The 20719-nt window shown below is 40.3% G+C and overlaps 1 protein-coding gene across 19 annotated transcripts in view; it reads right to left on the bottom strand.

Annotated features, from left to right (window-relative positions):
* RBFOX1 (RNA binding protein, fox-1 homolog (C. elegans) 1) overlaps window positions 1-20719 on the bottom strand; it is a 593087-nt gene that overhangs the window by 365172 nt on the left and 207196 nt on the right. For 17 of the 19 annotated variants that reach the window (XM_008566380.1, XM_008566379.1, XM_008566388.1 and 14 more), the window contains exon 1: window positions 4849-5017. The exons of 1 other annotated variant lie outside the window; for it this stretch is intronic. In XM_008566380.1, coding sequence (XP_008564602.1) covers window positions 4849-4992 — 144 coding nt within the window. In that variant the 5' untranslated portion in view covers window positions 4993-5017. Of the gene's footprint in view, window positions 1-4252; window positions 4410-4848; window positions 5018-20719 lie in introns of those variants that run through there. One more of the 19 variants, XM_008566385.1, reaches the window with a different exon arrangement.

Here is a 20719-nt window from a genome sequence, read left to right as displayed (position 1 = left end):
GGCACTCCGTAGTCCACAGGAGGTAATGAGGCGGATGTCCGCAATATCCATCCTTCCATAGGTTCCTGAAATGGGGGAAGCCTAGATGAATCCCAGTTCACCTGGAATGTGGCCTTATCTGGCTGATAGCGTAACAATTCATGCCTTCTCCAGGTAATTGGAAAAGATCAGAGAAACAAGGAATTAATGATCCAATCTATGACATAAGATCTCTCTAGAAAGAGACAGAGAAACCTGTGTTCCAGCAGACAACCACCTAGGCTTGGAAATGTGCTTATTTGAGCTACTTAAATTCCTTAAACAATTCAGACATGAAGATAATCTATCCTAATTCTTTTCTGCGTTATTGACACTATTGACTACCCCAATCCACAGCACTATCTAATAAATCAACACGGGATTAAGCCAAGAAGAAAGAATGTGATAAAATGCCATTTGGCCCCCTATAAATCATCAGACTGAGTAACACAAGGTAAGTAACTGCAGTGAGAATTGAACTTTTCTGCACAGCCGTAATTGTTACGGCCTACCTAATGTTTCCCAAATTTATAACCGCAGCTTGTGCATGGGGGCAATCCCCCTCCTTCAGACTTAGTGGGGGAGCCCATCTATCCGGGTGCCTCTCCGCACTGAGAATCACTTTCTAATTAAAGACAGAAAGGGTTGATATGCAGGTTTCAGTTCAATTGCTTTCGATCTGAAGATGTCCACAGTGAGCAATGGCTTCATTTACCAGAAATTACCCTTTGTACAAACCACTTCACTACTTAAAACAAACCACATGGATCATCATTAAGTGGGAAAAATTACCAATCTTCAGATATTGACAGTGGCATGGTCCACTTTAGATGCCCCTTTTCCCCCTCTTTAATGTGAATTTTAGGCATTGGACTTGTTCTTAAATTTAGGCTGATAAAAAGGTTCTCAGTAAAGAGGACCTGATGGATAAGAAGCTTCCTTAGAATGGTAATGGGAGACACAGATGGTGGCTTAGGAAAAGGGAAAATGAAGTTAATTTGCTTCTGATCCTCTTCTGGGAAGTTAAAACTCAGTGTAAAACACAGCTCTGGGGGGAATATAACACGCAGTTTGCATCATAAAACAAACATTGTAGTCCATCCTGTCTATACCTTCACTGGACCTTACCATGAGATGGATGTTCTTTGGTTTGCCTTCTGTGACTCAGTATCTCTAGACTTTCATGTTATGTGTGTGTGTGTGTGTATGTATGTGTGCATGTGGTTGTTTTCTATTACTCTCTGCAAGAAAAACAAAATAGGTTCTCTTTTGATCTGGTTCATAGCAAACCCCCAATTTGGAATTTGTATTCAGAATTTTCCCTCAAAGCAAGAATGTCTAAATGGGTACCCACTTGGAATTCTGGGAAGATTCTGTATTGGCGACACATAGGTTTGAAGTTTAGTTGTGAGAAGAAGATTCACCATCAAAGAAGACACGAAGTAAAGATACCACAGTGTATCAAGAACGAAGGCTGAAACAGGGACTTTCTCTGAACAGCAAGATTGAAGCCAGCTGCTCCAATGATCACTTGTTCCTTTTATCCAAAAGTGGGCTACAACCACAAAATACATACTATATACCAGAAGTATGTGTGTGTGTGTGTGTGTGTGCATGTGTATAGACACATATGATGACATCATTGGATCCAATATCTAGATGCCAAAAGCACTATTTAACATCCCATCTTGCAGCTCCAAACTGTAGTACAATCTTCGATGTTAAGAAAGAGGAGGAAAAAAAATAAATTGTAACTGTAGGAAAACATCTATCTAAACGAAAGTTATTGGCAAATATAAATAAATGAAAGGGATTAAGTCAAATAATGTTAACACCAAAGCCACCACTTCACTGGCCTGAATAAATAAGTTATTTGTAGCTAAAGGGTTATACATCATTTTCACTTGGTCATTTAGAGTAAACTGGGATGCTGAGGCATCCTGATGGATTTTTGTTTTTGTGAGTTGTCTTAAGGACAAATCGGGAAGAATTTAGGAAGAAATGTTGGATGTTAGTGCTGAGGCAAAGAAAGCATATGATGAAGTAATTTTCCTTAGATATTGGATAAGGAATAAGTACCATATGAAACTTTATTCCAGGAAAATATATTTCAGAGAAGACTCAGTGGGTCCTGATCAGAGTTTGCACATTTATAAAAACAGAACAATGAATGCTCAGAAATAAGATAGTTGTGTTTTAATTATTTTCTTATGTGATTGGTGATCTGAATGACAAACAGTTCTGAAATAAGCTTATTTCTAAATAATAATAAAATGTTTCCAGTGAAGGTGTTACTTATCATAAATGTTGTTTGATTTATCCATTCGATCACCTTACTTTGAGAGTACAGCCTAGCCCTGTGTATATCAAAATTAGATAGATATACAATAATAGCTATAGATTAATAGCAGATAAAAAATATAGTGGTGATGTATGGGTCAAAGACATAGATTGCATCGGTAAGTAGTTTACAGAGATTAGAGTGAACTGTTTCACACTCTTAATCATCTGATTGTCTGGACTGCTAAATTAAAGCAATGGCATGAGACTTCTACACAAATGATCATGACAATAATGGCCAGTAGAAATGACCCCAAGGTATATCTCTCCCACCCTGATAACGAACCTTCAGGAAGGGGAAAAGGAATGGCCAGAAAACCTGATTTTGAATGACAGGCAAAAATAAATGTCTGCCTATACTATACTTCAGGCATTTAGTGAAACTCAGAGAAAATAAACACACACACACACACACACACACACTATGTCACAGCATCACATTATAAATGATTTCACTGAAGCATTACAAGTCCTTTCAAGAGTGGGGTACATTCCAAGGCATATTTCGAAACCCACCCTCCGTCTATCTTCATATGGAACCACAATGCTGATTGAGTCATTTCTAAACATTTGTTGTGGCTGCTAAGGTTTCCTTTCCAGAACAAGGGTGTTTTCCTCATGGGAGAGCCTTCCTGGAAGATGCTGAGAACCTTTATGTTTATCCTATATAGTTGTCCTTTTCACGGCAAGAATAACCTCTCACTCAAAATCAGTGTGTTCTTTCCTAAGTTGTGCCTACGTAAGCAAACCAGTTTAACAATCTAGAAAGTGGAAACATGGATGTATCACACAAAATAAATAAATAAATAAAAATAACACACAAAGAAACTGTGACAACATCGAATACCTATAGCATTCTACGTGTTAGGTAACGCTGTTCAAATAGATTAATACATAACACGAATGAAGTGAATGTAGGAGGTAAAAGAGCAACTCATATTAACAATTTGATTAAATCCAACTGAGGCTTAGCATCTGTGGAAATGCTTACTAGGATTCTCTTCTGGTGGGTAACTGGTGTAAAACACACTCACACTCTTACACACACACTCACAGCAAAGTCGCAGAAATGGTAGAAGCAGATAAATCATATAATATGTTATCAATACGCTCTTGGAAAATGTTCCCTGGCACAATTTATTTAATGAGAAATGAAATAAAACAACATTTACATGGATAAGCCAATTTGTTCCTAAGATGATTTTTTTCTAGGGCTGTTTTCGAAAAGACTTGCAACAGAAAATACGCCTAAAGAAATATTTTCTGGAGGCAATCACCTTGATAACAAATTACCCAAACGTTTAAAACAGAATCCTGACATTTTATGACTACGTTTTCCTATAACACAGATTGAAAGTGAGAATCTTTGGGGAAGGAGACCCCTCTCAACTCTTGCAAATGAAGTTCCCTTTGAATGAATTTCAATGAATTTGAAGGAATGGTACTCTTTAGGAGAGTCAATGGAAAAACAGACAAAATGACTACAATCACTGTAAACTCTTTACAGTACAGGCTGGAGATCTGGAAAGGGAAAAATGTTTTCCATCTGCACGACAAAACCCTTCTTAACCTGCCAATTCACAACCACAGTCCCTGCTCAATGACAGAGAACTGGCCTGTCAGTCCACAAGACAGTATTGAGCCATTTCCCAAGCCCAGGAACCAACTCAGACAGCAACCTTCTTAGTAAAGAGGGAAAGACAGCGACAGAGAGCGTCCCAGGGAAACACCCAGAGACAGACAGTAAAGCACTGAGATTTTGAAATGTACACTGAATGGAAAATAAAACAGACTCCTTCAGCAAGACCACTAAGGGGGATGGGGGACAAAGGAACAGATAAACGAACACCTTTCCACATGTAACAAAGGCAGCATCCTAAACCACTCAGCTCACCTTCATCACAGCACTGCCAGCGAGTTTGAAGGCAGATTCTAGGGCTGACAGCTCCAGAAATCCAAACGCTCCACTCCCATGCGGACTGAATATAGCACAACACAGACAAACTTAAGAAAACAAAAATACTTCACACACACACACACACACACACACACACACACACACACACACACACTCTCTCTCTCTCTCTCTCTCTCTCTCTCTTTCTCTCTCTCTCTCTCTTCTCATCCCCTATTAAATCAGCTGAATTAAAACTACAGGCACAGGAATGCCTCCACAAAGATCCAAACTCTGAGCATCAAAGGGTCTTAGGTCGCCACTGGACGCACGGGCACGAGAGAAACATAACAGTGAGGAAAAAGCAGTTTTCTATTTCAAACTCCCGGTACCCAGGCTGGGAATCAGGCGGTCCCAAGTATTCAGACAGGTGCAAAAACAGCTCGACGCGGGGTGTCCGGGCTCCACGGAGGATGGGGGACTCCGATCCACCCCTCCCGTTCAACGCACGCGCCCCCTCCCCAAGCCCACAGACGCGGGTACCGAGTCTGGCCGAGCCCCGGGAAGCAGCCACCTAGCGAAGACGCGCGCCTTACCTGCTGTAAGTACATAAAAGTCAAGGCACACGAGAGCTGGGGACACATGCCCACGTTGGGGAGAGCCACGCAGGTGGCTCCCGTCAGAGGGTGCTGCATGGTGTCTCTCTGGCGCCCGCCGAACCCGAGTGGGGACGCTCGCATGCAATCACGTTGCTCTTTGCCTGGTCGCTAATTTTTTTTTTTTTTTTTTTAATTTTGCTTATTATCTAAGTCAAACACCGGTGGCCCTCTCTTTCTCTCTCTTCTCTCTCTCCCCTCCCCTCCCCCCAGCGCACCCCGCGAGTCCCTCCTCCGAGCCTACTGGCTTGCTAGCGCCCAGCTTTCATCTGCCTCCAGCTAGGACACTTGCGAGGTCCAGGAAACTAGTTGTTTTCCTTCGTAGCCCTATGGCTTTTCTGGATTGTTAGGCCTGCCTTCTGATCCCCCTGAAAGTGGAAGGTGCCTCCCACCCCATGCCCCCGTGAAGGTTATAAGGCCAAGCCAGGGGGAGAGAGAGAGAGAGAGAGAGAGAGATTTGGACTCACACTGAGGCTCACTCCGTTGGTGCCGAAGCTGCGTGTCTCCTCATTTGTCAAATGGGTCCAGGGGCAGGGTTTTGTGTTTTTTGGTTTTTTTTTTCCCCTTTTCCTCCTTTTGCTTTTTTTTTTTTTTTTTAAATCGACTCACCAAATGTAAATTGTGTCTGCTCAAATGCTCCGCGGGGCGTGTGAGCAAGCGAACGAGCGAGTGCCCCACGTCGCCAGCATCTCGGCGAGCTGGACAATTAACGCGACTGCCCAGCTGGGACCCAGAGTGGGAGATGTTGCTGGCGGTTTGTTTGCCCGACTCGTTGGCAAATAAGTGCAGGAAAGGGATTCCCCCTCGTATAGAAGCTGGAGTTCTGAGACTCTAGGGGCTAGGCTGGGGAGCTGGGGCTGAGGGCGCGGGAGGCAACGGGGTTTCTGCGCCTGCAGCGAGCGCCGGGCAGCGCAGGCGGCGGTGCACCCCGAGGCGTTCCGGCCGCAGCTTGCTCTCTGCGCCTCGCCTTGGCTGGTCGGGCAGCCCCGAGCACAGCGAAGCAGCCCCGAGCCGGAGCCGCTCAGCGAGAGAAACCGCCCAGGCTGGCGTGCAAAACACGCCAGCTCTGGGTAAATGCAAGGGGGGCTTCTCCCAGCCTAGAATCCCTGCTCTTCTTAAATTATAAGTGCACCGGGTGGGGAAGTCCATGTCTGATAAGAGATGACTCCGTGGGCTGCAGAGAGCAAATTACAATGGTTTATTTATTTATTTTTCTAGCCTGGCCGGCCTTCCATGTCCAAATTAACATTCTGCTCTTGCAGGCGGGTCTCCCCCTCCCCTTTATTTTATGAAGTGATAATTATTCATTAGTAGATTTCGTTAGTCTTTATGCAATAAAATAGGATGTGATCTGCAAATCAAAAGAAAATATTAAGACTCTAACTCGTCCTTGGTCCCCACAAGAAAAAAAAAAAAAAAAAACAACAAAAAACAAACAAACACATTCTTGGCAGCAGTAAAATCATGATCAGGAATCGTAGTCATATTTTTTTAATATAAATTTTGACCCAATGATTGGTTTTTCTTTCTTTCTTTTTTTAATTTGCAGAGCAAAAGGGCAGCTGTCTGAACAGCATCTTTTTCGATTGTTGGGTTCCCTGAAAGAAACCTTGCTGAGAACTTGTCAATGCCCTGCAGGACAGAGCTGCACCTGAGAGGGGATGGTGCTCTCTCACAAAAGAACATTTAGGGCAGGACCCTGGGACTGGCCACCAGGGGCATCCCACTGACCCATCTGTAAAGCTCACCCCAACACTGTCAGCCAAATGACAGCTTCTGAATTGAGCCATCAGCTCACAGGGCACAACTCACTTTTCAGGCTAATCAAAATGCTTCTGAAGAAAAGGAAATTAATTATTCCACAGCTCTATTTTCCGTTGTTCTGTTTTGAAATGTCATCAATATCTATAAAGTCCTCAAGATGCAAAACACCAACCAAACTGTTTCTTTCTACTTTTCACCTTGCAAAACCTGTCCCTCCAATCACCCTGGCGCTCTCACTTTTCATCAGTTTAGTAGGGACAAAGTCTCATGGTTAACCCTTTAACTCTGAGAAGAAGTTGGTATGGGGGATTGAAAGAGTAAAGGATAGTATTTTGTGCTGCTTTTGGGGGGTGGGGTAGCAGTGATTAGTTTGAAAAATTCTTGCTATATGTCATCTCAGAAATCACATTTTTTAGACAAGCTCTGATTTACAAATAAAGTGAGTTCATCTTTACTTTCTTTCTTTACATTCTACCTGTCTTATATTTATTTATTTTGCAATTCACAAATTCAAAGAGAAAGTCATTCCACAAAACACAGATGGAATAAAAGGCCAAAGATCCTGCCTTTCCAATCCTTCCTCTCTTCTATCCGTTCCTTTTTCCTCAAGTTATTTACTACTGACAAAGATTCACCCTGCTTTTCTTCTTTTTTTATTTTTACTTTTTTTCTTGCTGACATTGGAAAAGCCTGCAAATGCCCCAAGAAGAGGACAGAATTTTCTCATCAGCTCATTTTCATAAGAAACACTATAAATAATACATGGCACTTTAATAAGACCTTATCTGAATGGTTTAATGAAAAACAAATACATTATGTAAAGAACCAATAACTACTCTTGTCTGCACTGAGCTAACACAGGTTTTCCAGTCCGTTTTCTCTCCAAAGTTGAAAATCTTCAGTGGTGATTGGATTCCTATATACCCACTTTTTGATAATGGCTTAGACTTTCCCTTAAACTTAGGTCTTTGTAGTCAGGCACATTGGAAATCTGCAAAGTACAACAATGGGATTCAGACCATCTAAACCCATGTCAAAATTATTTGGATCCAGGCTCTGTTCTCTGGACAACAAAGCTGGAACATCCCTTCACAAGTGTGTGCAAATGCAGTCGCAGACAGAGCTAAGTACAATTCCCATAAACACAGCACCCACAAAAAAGCACGCACAGGAACGGTCTTATAGTTGATAATATCAGCACACATTAATCAGGAACAGAGCATCCGATGACCCCAAATAAAATGGTAGCACCATTTCTACAACTATTGCTCACTCGGTGACAAAACTTTGCCAGCCTTTTAGGTAACATGTAGGGATACTAAATTTGAATTCCATCTCAACAGATACTAGGAAAGAAACACATCAATTTCACTGGCTCCAGCATGATTCTTCTACATCAATAAAGAGCAGAAGTGGGGAAAGAAAATACTCTTGTCTCTCTTTACAAAGAATCCCTGGACATTCAATATCACTTGGGTGTATATAAAGTGTGTTTATTCCAGGGCCACGCTGCCTGCCTTTCAAGGACCCTTAATTGAATGGTTTTACATACACTATAGGAAGCCAAAAAGGTGCAGGAGAACTAGCAACGAATAATGCCATCTTGAAATGAAGCTTCCTTAGGCAGAAGCAACTGCCCAAGTTTTAATCTGACCCACACAGTAGTATTTGTAACTTTTTCTTCCTCCAAATTTGCCATCTATTTAAATGAAGTGATGACATTATTTTTCTTTTCTCTCTTTCATAATTGCTTATTATAACTTCCTAAGGCTGTCAAAATAGAAGACATTTCATTAAAGGATACTTTCTATGGGAGTTGCAATGCCTCAAACAAGAAAGACTCTGTTTGGACAGAAAGAAGGACTTCTTGATTTTAGCTGTAATTATCTATACTTGGGTTAGCTCAGTGGCAATGTCAAGATGTGGCTTAGAAGTATTTTATTCTCAGTTCCAAATTATAATATGAGCAGCTATGTATTCTTAATCTTCAGTAAAGTAAGAATGAAAGTATCCTTAGAAAAGTTTATTATTTATTATCTCTGTCTGCAGCACTTTGATTCACTTACTTGTTCAAATACTTGTATAATATTTAGTTAGTATTGACCTCATTCCAGGCACTCTTCTAGTTCCAGGGGCTGATCAGTGGATGAGGGCAAACAAAAATTCCTGGCATCATAGAGCTTACTTTCTAGTGTGGGGGGGAAGGCAGCAAATAAACAATAATGATAAGAAATAAGTAAATTATACAGCATGATGGAAAGTTATGTGTGCTGTGGAAAAAATAAGAGGCAGATCAGGATCAGAGGATTAGGAAAACCAGTGTTGCAGTAAATGCTATCTAAAAAGGGTGTTTACCCTGAAAAACACAGCCTCAGCTTTAAGTAAGATCCCTTGCACCCCTGCCCCTTCCAATCTTATTGCCAAGCCTGTGATTTGTCTAATATATAAATGCTAAAACTCTCTTGGGTCAATCCAATGAGAGTAGCAGTGGGAAATCTGGGACGTCTAATGACCAAAATTTGGAAAGATTCTCACCTGCAGCTTTGATTACAGGACATGCAGGGTTTCATACAGTGCCTGGCATTTGTATAGTATGCACTTAGAAAATACTGAATTGGATGGATGGATGGATACATACAACAAGAATTTGGACCAAAGACCTCTTATGTCTCTTTCTGCTCAAGGAATACAAGGCTTCTGGATTTTGTTTTTATCTCTGTATGTGTTAAGCTGGCCCCTTGGCCTCTACAATGAGGTCTCACCCCTGATGCTCCCTTTGAGCTATCTTGCAGAACCTCCATTTCTCAGACACAGTTCTCCAGGCAAGGCATTCTCACAGCACTGAGTCGCAAGGCTGAGTACTGAAACGAGCACAGTGTTCCTCTTTCTGAGTAAAGGGCTGCGTCTCGGGCAGAACCAGTTCTAACCATTTGGCCACAAGTGCTTTGCATGTAATGACAGGACTGAGGCTGGATATTAGAGTCTGCTTCTGTGTACAGAACCCTCAAACTTCTCTAGCTTTCTAGCCTATGTGTGGGTTGTCAGTGAGTCCAGGACTAAAAATAAACCATGCTTGCAAGAATAGAAACATAAGTACAGGCGATACCCAGGTCACAACCAGCTCCCACTATAAAAGCAGTTTTCCAAAATGATATTGGTTGTTTAAAACAGTTTACTATCATCTTTTGCCCATAAGACTGACATCAACTAATAAATAAAATTGACCAATTAAATAAATGAAATGCCCACCAATGACATCTAGATTGATGTAGTTGTGGAGAAACGGGTAATATCAAACACAGATGGTGGGAACCAAAATTGGTACAGTCCTGGAAATGACATTTTGGCACACATTATCAAGATTTTAAATATGCATATATTTCAAGGTAGCTATCCCAATTCTAAGTATCTGTCTTGCCAAAATATTGGAGGTGGGTACAGAGATACATGTATCAGGGTATTCATTGAAGCACTGTTTGTAAAAGCAAATAATCAGAAGCAATAGGAATGACTAAAACAAAATATGGATCATGCATACAACGAACCTATTAAAAAGAATGAGAGACATCTATATGTGGTGCCTTGGGAGAATTTCTGTGAAAGATCTCTAAGAAGTTTCAGAGTATATACAATAAAATTCTATATGTGAAAACCAAACCAAACCAAACCAACATCAACAAATCTCTACAATCTCTTTATATGTACATGTGTGTACATATAGACATATATGTAATCATGTGTATATGTACAGAAATACAAACACATATTCATACAAACATATGAAATGCACAGAAAAGGGCTTAGGATCAAACTGGTAAATCAAACCAGTAAATGTTTTTACGTCTACGTTAATAAGGCGGGGGTGGGGAGTTTTCAAGTTTTACTCTATATAGATTTATGCTACTTGGAATATCATAATATGTTTGTGCACTAGTTATGCAATAAAATGAAACAATTATTATTGTTATTGCAACAACAACAACTACTATCACAATTGTTACTATAACGACCCCCGGTTACATGTTTCTCTGGAATAATCTTTATAATGGTGGCAAATTTTCCTGCCTGGTACATGAAAACCTGCTTAAATCTACTCTCAAGGTGTGATATTTAGGATATTGAACATCCACGACAAAAAAAGAGAAATACACAGTACCTTGGTAGCCATGCAGGATTTCGGTAACTTAGAACCTTATTTCTGTTTGTAGCATAACTTCTTCAGGGACAAGGTTTTCTGCTTATCTGTTCAGAAATGAAAATCAAAGTCTCCAGGTCCTTGACCCACCACTTTCTCAGGTGCCAGGGCTGCTGAGTAACAGACTTGCCAGGAATAAAACTGGCACATGTTTCCGGAGAAAATAAGGGATACGATTGGTTTGCAAACCCAGCTGTGTTTGATTCTCAGTTACCGACCTCTAAAATGGGGTCATTCATCTTTGCATCAGGCCTAGCATATAAATCAGGAAGACACAAAAAATAAGTTTGTTCTTTTGTTCCTGCAAGCCATGGCCCAAACTCCCTTCCTGTTTTCCTTCAGGCTCAAGGAGAAGAAAGTACCTTTACCCTCATCTCTCCCACTGCAGATGTCTCACCAGCTATGGTCTATGCACCCATAGAGTGCAAGCTTGGGAAAGCTTGATTTCCGAGCTGTGGGCAAGCCTTCCCCACAGTGTGGGTCTGCTGTATGCCAGTCACCAGGATGTCTGCATTTATTTCTAAACACAGCTACCCTGGTTAAATTTTTGAGGTTGAGCAGAAACACAGGACACAAGGGCAGAGAGAAGAGTCACACATATAGCATCTTCTTGATTCCTGCATTCCTGCAAGGGGAGGAACATACCTGCCTCAAACCAGCTTCCAGGCAATACCACAAATCTGTACAGCCACTGCAGATTTCAGTGTGTACCCCAAAGAAAGTCCCAGAATTCTAAAAATAGCTGTATAGCCCATATCCATGACTAGGGGTAGGCTAGGGAACCCACTGCTATAAAAGCAGCAGTATGCCTATAATGAAGGTGCCCCAGGTCTACAGAAATCCACAAACTAGACTTAAATCCGAGATCTGCTACTTGCAAGTTATGCGAACATTGGCAGGTGAGTTAAGTACTCTGAACCTCAATTTCTTCATCTGTTAAAGGGGGCTAATAATAGCTCTCTCAAAGAATTGCAATAATTCTCAGACTCCCAAGCAGCTCCCTGCCCCTAACCCATGGACTATTACAGTAAAAATTTGAAAACAGTGGAGGGACTGCATGAAATTAACAACTTTAAAATTTTTTGCCAAGTTAGTACATTCACACGCACGCACACACTCGCACACACCATCTGCTATCATCATCGTTTCATAAAGGAAAGGGCATTTTACACCAAGAAGTAAAAAGCTAAGAAGGACATAATCTCCAAATAAAGGACAGCCCTTCAAATTGATTAAATTTAGGTCTATTAAAATTTTCACTAAATTGCCCTTAATTTTCTCATTTAGCTGCAGTCTGTTGAAAATGTCATTATGGAAACCGATGAGTCTGTGAATCAGCATTTGGAAACCACCAAGACAGTGAAGTGAAGGGCTTCTCAGCACAGGCACCGGCACACAAAGAATCAACAATACATGTTCGCTATTGTGGGATGCTTGAAAACAATTAAGTTACACTCATTAGGCCTGAATAACTGCCCTCTTCACCCACACAGACTCACTGAAGCAACACAAACCAAACATCCTTCTCATTTCTGAGTTCCCTGAACCACAGAGCAGCATGCCTTTCACATTGGAGAGGCTTAATAAAGGTCAGATGCATTGAAATTGTTAAATCGTCAGAGTTTATTTACTTTCCTCAGTGACACAGTCCTGCTCATTCAAGGCCATCTGAAATATGTAGCTGTGATGGGGTATTTGGGAACTCTTTCTGGTTCATATCAGGGCATGCAATATACTATACATTGGGGAGGACACCTTTTGTAGTATCACTGCTTGAGTTTGAAGAACTGGCTCCGGCTCATACATCGATAGCTGCTGTTAAATGCCTACTGAGTTATAAGCTCTTAAAACCTCAGTTTCATTCTCTCCGTTGGGGAATAATGATAATTATGCCTTCCTAATGAAGTTGTTAAAAGATAAAATAAGGTAATACGTATACATCTTCAGATTGGTGCCTGTCATCTCACAACTGTTCAGTACACAGTAAGAACTATTATGTTGAATTACTTTTACTTTCAGTCCCTGACCAGTTGATAAAATAGACATCCCTCCACTTTTGCAAAAAATTATATAAAGGAAATGAACAAAGTCAATACATTTATGGAATGACTAAATCCCAATGCAATTTTTTTTTTTTTGGAGATGATGTTTTTAAATGAAATAACATTATACAAAAATGTATAGACATCACCTTTCTGCCCCTGGTCTTCTGAGTACAAAATTTGTTTAACCTTGCTAATGAGTGAAAGGAACATGAACCTACACATTAGTCCTTGTCAACTAAATTCTTCAACAGCTGTATCTCACAAAATGTCAGGTCAAGTCCTTTCCTGTTTTTTTTTTTTTTTTTTGAAGATGACTAGGGTAACACATGTTAGAAAATTACTTCTGGCCAGATGGTAATTAATTTTTTTTTTCCTGATCCTTACGAAACCCTGTAAGGTAGTTTTTAATAGCCCCAATTTACATAAAAAGAAACTGAGGCTGCCAGACATATATACCCTGTCCTGCTGTTAAGAAATGGAAACAGTCTTTTTACTCAGATCTATTGAACTACAAAGTAAGGAAATTATTCTATCATTGTGCTATGGCAGCAGCATTAGATAAGCTGCTTACAAAATCATCATTGTCATAATCATTGTCATCATCATGGCCATCACTTTATTCATCATTGTTTACAATATCTAAACCTAACAAGCACTTTTCTGAAGCATTATTTTATGTCAAATCATCTACAAGCTTTTCTCTTCCAGGAATCTATCACTGAGCCTGGCCACCTAACTTAATAGGATAAAAATTTCCTGGCTTTCTAGTTCCTACTTGCTTTCAAGATGAGTTAAGTCCTAACCCATTCACAACCTACTCTAAGCTTTTCAAAAGAAAAGACCCTGCCTTCATTCTCTTTTGCCAGTCTCTTCTGATTACCACCCCTGGCCAAAGTGACAAGTTACAGAGACAATGTTCTATCAGAGCAGCCAACTGGCACCTGTCAGGAGAGACCCAAGACATGCCAGGCAGAACCCCAAATTAAAAAAATACCCAGAGCAAGAAATTTACTTCAGTTCCCATAGGAGCTTTCCTGAAACAATAGGTTCCAGGAGGTGACATTAAGGGAGAGTAAAATGTTTGGCACTTGAGAGGGTGGGAGTCTGTTTCCAGTGCACAGGACAGAATGTAAGAGCGTGGGACCAGAGAGGGTAGGCGGCAGAGACAAAAACAGCTAAGTGGTGATTTCTCCTAATGAACACGTGGGTGAGGAGGTCTACTTTGGGAAGCCTCCACACCCCACCCACTCTGTGTTTCTACTTTCTGTATGGAACTCAAGCAAATCTGAAGGCAAACAAAGCCTGCAGAAGATTCTATTTTCCCTCTATAATAAGTTTGGCTGCAAGGTTCTTTGACCTCATAAATGCTCAGAAATACTTATCTTTATGCAACCTGAGTTGCCGTCAAGAATCTCAGACTAGAAGTGACTTCACCTCTAACATCTCAAGCTCCAAATCAATCCATTCTGACCTCAACCTTTTCAAGATCCTGTCCTGGCATGCAGGTAAGAGATACCACAGGGATTCTTCATCCCTGGCATTATGTGCATACTTTCAAAGGCTGGTGATTGTTGATGGTGAGTTAGGAAGGTTGTAAAGACTCATACAAACCAGATTAGTCTGCAAAATAGAAGGTTACCGTGCAAATGTGCAAGATATTAGGCGGAAAGCCTCATGAAATCTTATTTCACCAAGTACACATCTCCAGAAATCCAAGTCTCAGTCCTCAGACTGTAATTCACAATTACAGGCACCTCACAGTTTTGCAGTCTCTTCTGAACTGCTAGTTTATGTCTTCATATTGCCGTCTCTGGGCTCCATTACAAGGACCGCACATAAAACTCAGCCCCTCACCATGTTGCCTCACCACAAGGCATCCACCCCTACAAGGCATGTATGTGTTTTGTAGACATGAAGACTGCAGAAGAGAGAATGGGAGAAGTGATTCCCATTTTAGAAACATGTTTCTAGAAGGATCTGTATGACAGCCCTGAAAATGACATTTGGCTATTCTACCACCATTGACTTGGATTAGACTCTGCTGCTTCCAGACTTTCTCTGTAATACTTTCTTTTCCTCTTCCTCCTTCCCTCTGGGAGCAAGAGAATAAATTCACATCTTCACTCTTCATCCCGTGTTTCGTGCTCCTTGAAAGTTTGGAATCAGTAGTCCCCGAACCCTTGAGACAATCTCTTTCTCACCCAAGTTTGCATCAATTCATTTTCCCAAACCCAAACTATACTCTTCAGAAGATGGTCTCTTGTGCCCACTGTTAAAAGAACAGTATTTCCTTCACCTGGTGCCAGATATTACAATTTGAAAGTCTTTCAGCACAGTGGCATGTAGGAGAAAAAAATAAATACTTGCATGGCTGGACCCTCTTATGGACACGCATTGCAGAGTTTATGCATGCTCCATTAACACAAGATCGCATGTGGCATCATCTTGTGCTTTGTCAGGTCTCTTACCTCTTGTACTCCAATCAACATCACCTTGCATGATCCAAACACACAGGCTCCTATATATATGCACTCAGTCTTGGCTGTGTACTCTTCACACACCTGCGTAGGATTTGCAGCAATGGTTGAAAGCCACTGCATCAGAATCTCTGCAGAATCTGGGTGAATCCTTACCATATCTTCCCAGCTCTGACCTCTCCTCACAGGCTATGATCATGAACATCAAACAGCCTCCTGTCTGTGTCAGTACCAAGGTCCTATCCTCACTGCTATTTTAACATTCTCCCAAAGTGTTTGCACATGCTGCTGTCCTCTACTGACTTGCCTGTTTGTTAATGGAGCACCTCCATTCCATTTACTTAACCTTGAAATCTCAATATTTTCCCTTCACACATCCCTTTACTTCTCTGAATAGTCAAATGATTTCCAAATTGTATCACTTTTAACTATCCAATTTCCCAACCACGAAGCCTCTCCTGATTTTACATTGCTGCTCTCCTAGAGCACTGTTATTCTATTTAGCCTACATTTGAAAAGGAAAACAAACAGACAAAAGCTATACTTCTCTAATTGGTTCCTTTGCTCTCTGTCTCAGCTCCTCTCAATTCATACTTCACATTGATTCCAAAGAGAAATTTTAAATTCCCCAAATCGATCATGTCAATCTTCAGCTCAGAAGACATCAATGACCCTAAATCCCACCAGCTAGGGTATATTATAAAATGCTTTAACCTGGTATTGTGCCTTCTACCTTGCAAGGTATCTGGCACTTCTTCTGTGTACCTCCCTTTTTCCAAAATTAGTCACCTCAAACCTTGTATTGTAATTGCTTATGCCCAGTGCACATTCATACATCTCCAGATATATGTTCTTTTGCTAAAACTGCTTTAATGATAGGAGTGTACAAATCCCAGAATGCTCTGTGCATAAATAACCACAGAATGAAACATGCAACTTTGTATGTTTTGCAATGTCAATATGAAGATGCAGATGATAAGCACTTCTGTGTGTTTCTGTTTGTTCTTCACAGGAGTAGTGCTGGATACATACTGAAAATACCATGTTACCTTCGAGGATGCTGAGGCTCAGAGGTTAGGTAAGCATCCTGCTTGTAAATGGCACAGCCAGCGTTGATAGTTACTTTCTTGTCTATTTTCTATCTTCTGCCACCCCAGCCTGCATGCACAGGCATGCACACATTCCATGAGAACTTTATTTTTCCCCTTAACAATGCATCCCCATCACCTTAGAACAGCACTTGGCTTATTGTAGCAGATGCTTTGTTAAATATTGTTTGAATGAATGAGAACACTCAGAAATGACAATATAAGTTACTCCACTTCCATGTTTCTGAGATCCATTTCATTTGCTAATTGGTTAATTCATTCACTCACTCATCAGCTACATCTTGAATGTATTCTTTGTACCAAGGATGTTACTTGCCCTGCAGATACAGTTGTTAACAAGACAGAAGAGGAAGCTTACAATCCAGATTAACCAGATATTTTAAGGTCATCTGGTTAAAAGAATTACCTTCTGCAACTCTGTATCAGCATGTGAATCAACATTTTCTCAACATCATGCAACAAATTAAAATACTAAATTGAATTGAATTATGAGACTAATTGAAAACAATATCAGTTATCCATACTCCCAGTTTCAAATATAGCTGTTCATCAAAATAGCCTCATTTTCTCACTGATTGGCTTTATAATAAATTTTTCATATTTGAATTTATAAAATTCATCTCTAATTCTGTTCCTTTCATCTCTTTTATAAATGGAGTTTCATGTAACATTTATTTCTAAAAGGGTTTCTACTGGTATAAATGTACGTATGTATTTGAGAACCATTGGTGTGCCATGTGACACTGGGAGGCTCAGATTATAAATTATCCTCCCACGAGGAAAAGTAATAAGAATTAAAAGGGCATGTTTTGGGACCACTGAGTTTACTCAAACTTTGTCCTGCTCTCTTGAAGTGAAGTGGCTCATGATAAAGACTGAGAGGCAGACCTCCTTGTTCTGAATGTTGGGTCTGTTACGTACTAGATGGGTGACTTTTGACAAGTTATTTAAACTTCCGGGATCCCCATTTATAAATAGTAAAGTCATGCATATCTTTTTTTTCCACAAGCCTGAATATGGAAAACATGGAATAATACCTGTAAATTGCTTAGTGCAAACTCTTGCACCTAGTAAGTGCATGATAATTGTTAGCTTCAAGGATGTTGATAATTATGATGGTAATGATGGCGGTGGTGGTGGTAGTGATGGTGGTAATAATGATGATGGTGGTGATGGTGATGGTGATGGTGGAGATGGTGATAATGATGATGATGACAATGGTAGTGGTGGTGGTTGTGGTGATGGTAGTGATGGTGATGTTGAGAAGATGGTGATGGCCATGGTGTTGACATTGGTATTAGTGGTGATCTGGCTATTGTTGATCACAAACACAAGGGTAAGGCAATGTAAATTGGCCTCTGTGGGAAAGACAGACTCGTTCTCTTGAGCTGGAAAGAAAGGAAGTCATTCTTTTCATCTTTCTAAGGAAAGACCATTACCACTTCATGAGCCTGCCATTCTCCCTTAACTCTGGTCCTTCCAGCCAAGGAAGCAATTGAAATACCTGTCATCACTCTGACTCCGCCTGCTTTCCCTCCTCATATCTGGGCCAGAGACATCTCCAAGGAAGCTCTCTCATACAACAGTCAGGAGCTGACACCAGTGTTATGGGTAACTCTAGGGATGTAAATATTTTATGACCTCTTTAGTCAAGACACCAACCTCCAGGGTGTTGATATTTCCTCTAATATCAGCAGGCTGAGCCAACCCCTGCCACACCCCCAATCCCCGCCTCTTACCAGCCAAGCCACTACAGTGTTTTTCCCCCTGCATAGCCAATGTCCTATCAAAGATGCACACAATTCCATAAAACATTGTAAAAAGTAATAGCAAGCCAAGAATTATTGGGCACTTATTGTGTGCTAGGTACTATGCTAAGTGTTTTACATTTCATCTCATTTCATCTTCTGAGCAAACTAATAAGCAAGAGAATATGACCCTTCCCATATTACAGGTAAGTAAACTAAGGGTGAACAAAAGTAAATAATCTGCTTGCATTCACACACCTGCGGTCCTGACTCAAGTCAGTGAAGCTGAATAACTGATGTACGTGTTCTCTGAGGGTGGCTTCTTTTCCCAGATATTAAATTGGATTACAAGATTTTGAATTATGGTTCAGGTGGATGCTGCTTTCCAGAGACCCCTGTGGGTACCTTAAATCACCATAGAATCTTCCTGTTGTTTGGAAACCCGGGCCAGAGTAGAAAAAGCTCAGGCCTTGATCCAATGCCTGAAAGAGACCTAGGTTACTGTGTTTCTTCTTTCCTTCCACAGAGCACGAATAAAACGCATCTCAGCCGGCAAATAATCATGAGATTTGTTTTGGTTTCTGGTCAGACATTCAACCATACAAACAACTAATTTACTACCCATTCCATTGGGGTTATGTCCCCAAATTTTGAAAATACAAATAGGAACATATCTCTTAAGAAGCAGAAAAATGCCTATGATGTAGATTGGGGGAAGTAATATACAAATCCTTACTTACGTGGTAATATTCCAATATATAAAATCTGTCTATAATTTTACTTCTAAATTTATCTTTTTCTAGCTCTTCATCTATATATCTACTTAGATACATCCAAAACTTTGAGGAAACATCCAAATGTTGAGATTAGAGGTTTTATTATTGTTTTTTTAATTATTATTGTTTTTATTGCTAATCTATCCAAGTTTTGTATTATGAACCTGGGATACTTTCATAGTAAGGAAAAATAAAAAGTATACTCTTCTTCCTTTTAAGTGGCCCAAGTCACAGAGTAAAGACACCCCCTCCCTTAATGTACCCCAGGTCAGAGGTTCACCATGGCCTGAGGGGAACAGGGGTTTGGTCCACCGGGAATCAGCTTTGACCTCCTCCTTATCCCAGCCCCTTAGAAATATAGTCTGATGGTGATTCTAGAAAGAGACAGAGCATTCTGGCATCATTCCCAAGCCTTGCCACTCTCCATGTAAGCCTAATTATAGTCACCAAAGAAGTTTCTTTCTCATCTCTCCAGACCCTGTGTGACAGCTCATCATTCCAGTGGCATTTTTTTGTCGGGAAAACCTCATTTCTATTTTTATTAGGAAGACTGCTTGTCTTTGCTAGCTCTTTATACATAGATCAAGACATTATGAAGACCTGCACTTTCCTCAGGCAAACGAGAATTACTAATATTCTCTCTCTATTAAGTACTGTGCTATCTCCACTGGCTGTACCAGTATTTATTTCACACTCTAAGACCATGAGGGTCCTGGAACAAGGTTAACCCCTTCAGTGCCACACCTCCTCACATTCCAGAGGCTTCTATAATTTGACTGTTCTCATGTTCAGCAGAGAAAGTAACCATGTAGCTTCATGCTGATTTATTTAAGCAGAATTCCATTTAAAGCATGAAGCCCAAATTCCCACCCTGCCACCTTTGACATATTCACAAAATAGGCTGTTCTTTAAGAAAACAAAGTGAAGGAACACAAACTCAGAGCTTTGGAATCCTGTAATGCCATACGACATTTGGGTGATGGTGAAAGTAGAGGGATAAGAAAGTTTAGTCATGTCATCCTGAGCCAAAATCATACCCAATAATGGTGATGATGCTCAAAGCATTTATCAATAGCAGAACTTACTCCATACTAGGCATTCTGAAAATGATTTACATACATTATTTTATTTAATCAAGATGCCAACATTTTTATTCATGCATTCACTCATTCATTCCTTATTTAATTCATCTATAAATATTTATAGAGTGGTAAATTATGTTCTAACGGTTGTGCAGTGTTCCCAGGACATGGTCATTAAATACACAAGCAAACAAAGAAACAAACAAAACTCAGTCTACTTACCCTGACAGAACTTAAAGTCTATTGGCAGAGACAGATTTTAAAAACCAATTCTACTGGTTTTTTACAAAACGAAAGTCCTAGCATTTTCACTCTTGAGTATTCATCCTAGAGAAATGAAAACTTATGTTCACACAAAAATCTGCACATGAAAGTTCATAGTTTCCTTAATAATGGCTAAAAGTAAGAATCAGTCTAGATGTTCTTCAGCAGATCAGTGGTTAAACAAATGGTGGTACGTCCATACAATTCAATAGTACTCAGCAATGAAAAAGAATGAACTACTGAGACATGATCATTTGGATGAGTCTCCAGGGAATTGTATCAATCCCCAAACATTAGGTACTATATGGTTCCATTTTTGAAATGTCTAAATTTTTGAAATGGAGAGAAGAT

This window comes from Galeopterus variegatus, unplaced genomic scaffold, assembly GCF_000696425.1.
Source record: "Galeopterus variegatus unplaced genomic scaffold, G_variegatus-3.0.2 Scaffold238, whole genome shotgun sequence".
In the NCBI taxonomy this organism is placed as follows: Eukaryota; Metazoa; Chordata; class Mammalia; order Dermoptera; family Cynocephalidae; genus Galeopterus; species Galeopterus variegatus.
The sequence above is the reverse complement of the archived record's forward strand: the minus strand, read 5'-3'. Positions and strand labels throughout refer to the sequence as shown.